The sequence below is a fragment of the Colletotrichum abscissum genome (assembly GCF_030869225.1).
Source record: "Colletotrichum abscissum strain IMI 504890 chromosome Unknown Scaffold_478.1, whole genome shotgun sequence".
NCBI classification, from domain to species: domain Eukaryota; kingdom Fungi; phylum Ascomycota; class Sordariomycetes; order Glomerellales; family Glomerellaceae; genus Colletotrichum; species Colletotrichum abscissum.
In genome coordinates this window covers 1-1,232 of record NW_026850407.1, presented here as the reverse complement: position 1 = coordinate 1,232, position 1,232 = coordinate 1, and the positions used below count along the sequence as shown (strand labels likewise).

Sequence of the window (1,232 nt, the reverse complement as noted above, 5' to 3'; positions counted from 1 at the left end):
TGGTTCCCGCTCTCAGTTGACTCGTGAGGTTCATGTCGTCCATTAGATCTAAGAGCTCGGTTGCTTCGCGGTCCGGCGCTCGGATATCGCTGCCTCCCCACAGCTCATGGTGTAGGTTGAAGTCACCGACGACGATTTGCTCGACGTGCTGGTGGGTTTCCAGTGTTGTTCGTAGCTGCTGTAGGACCGGCTGTCGATCTTCCTCCCGCGGTGACGGGTTGTACACATTATGTAGCACCAGGCTTGTTTCGGTATCGTCATCTGTTGCGATAACCAGAGTGCAGAGATCTCTGCTAACCTCCCTAAACTGCCAACGAGAGTGGTCGAGCTTCTTGTTGATGAAGAAGCAGACCCTGGCCGGGCCATTTTCCTCGCTCGAGGGGTAGCACAGGTGGAACCGATCCTTGGCCGGATGGTGCGTCGTTGCGCTGTAGGGGTTCCTCCATGGTTCCTGAATAGCAATGATGTCGTAATTATCGATGTTCGGGTCACGGAGAAGTGTCGCCATGACGGTGTCCTTCGATTTTCTTACGTTGTACTGTAGTATTGTGAGTGTATGTTGTGCGTTCATTCGCTATCGTCGACGACGATCTCCATCGCTGTGCTGTTGCTTATCGTCTGCGTGTCTGTCGTCTGCGTGTTGGGGTCGAGCGCCTCGAGCGCTCTTCGCGATCGGATGATTGTGCGTCTCGGACGCGTATTCTCTGCGGCTACGGTGATCGTCTCCTCCGATTCCTGGGTTGCTGTCGGGTTAGGCCTCTTCTGGATCTTCTTCGTTGGGGACCGGCTCCGGCTCGGGCGATTCTCCTGGGATTGTCCTGGTTCCAGTGGCGGCCCTGCGATTCTCGGGTTCGGCCTGGTCCGAGTTTCCGATCCTAGGGCCGGCGACGGGGCCGTCTGTTCCGGATGGTACCTCGACCGTAGGCCGTAGGCGGCCTTGATCTTGGCCTTCTCGCGTATCCTGGTGGGGCATCCGCCGTGCCATGCCTCGTGTTCGCCGTAGCATGCGGCGCATTTCCTTGGGGTCGTCGTGTCGCTTTTCGAGGGGCAATCTCGGGTCGCGTGTTCTTGCGCACAGTAGCCGCATGTTGTCGTTGCCTTGCATTGGGTTCCTATGTGGCCGTATGCGCAGCACTTGAAACACTGTCTCAGACGGCACTGTCTATCGTATCGCTCGCATTGGAACACCTGGCCTTGCCAGATGAGTCCCTCGTCGATCAGTTTGCTGGCGT

General features: G+C 57.3%; 2 protein-coding genes across 2 annotated transcripts; both read right to left on the bottom strand.

Annotated features, from left to right (window-relative positions):
- On the bottom strand, window positions 1-508 carry CABS01_17218 (zinc knuckle; the record flags this gene model as incomplete). The annotated part of the gene is made up of 1 exon (XM_060550545.1): window positions 1-508. A coding segment is annotated over one exon (508 nt), but the record flags the coding sequence as incomplete, so codon positions are not given.
- Window positions 509-567: 59 nt separating this feature from the next.
- Window positions 568-1,087, bottom strand: CABS01_17217 (uncharacterized protein; the record flags this gene model as incomplete). Its single annotated transcript, XM_060550544.1, has 2 exons — window positions 568-1,018; window positions 1,077-1,087. 2 exons carry the CDS (start codon window positions 1,085-1,087, stop codon window positions 568-570), a joined length of 462 nt encoding a protein of 153 aa, XP_060394571.1.
- Window positions 1,088-1,232: the final 145 nt, after the last annotated feature.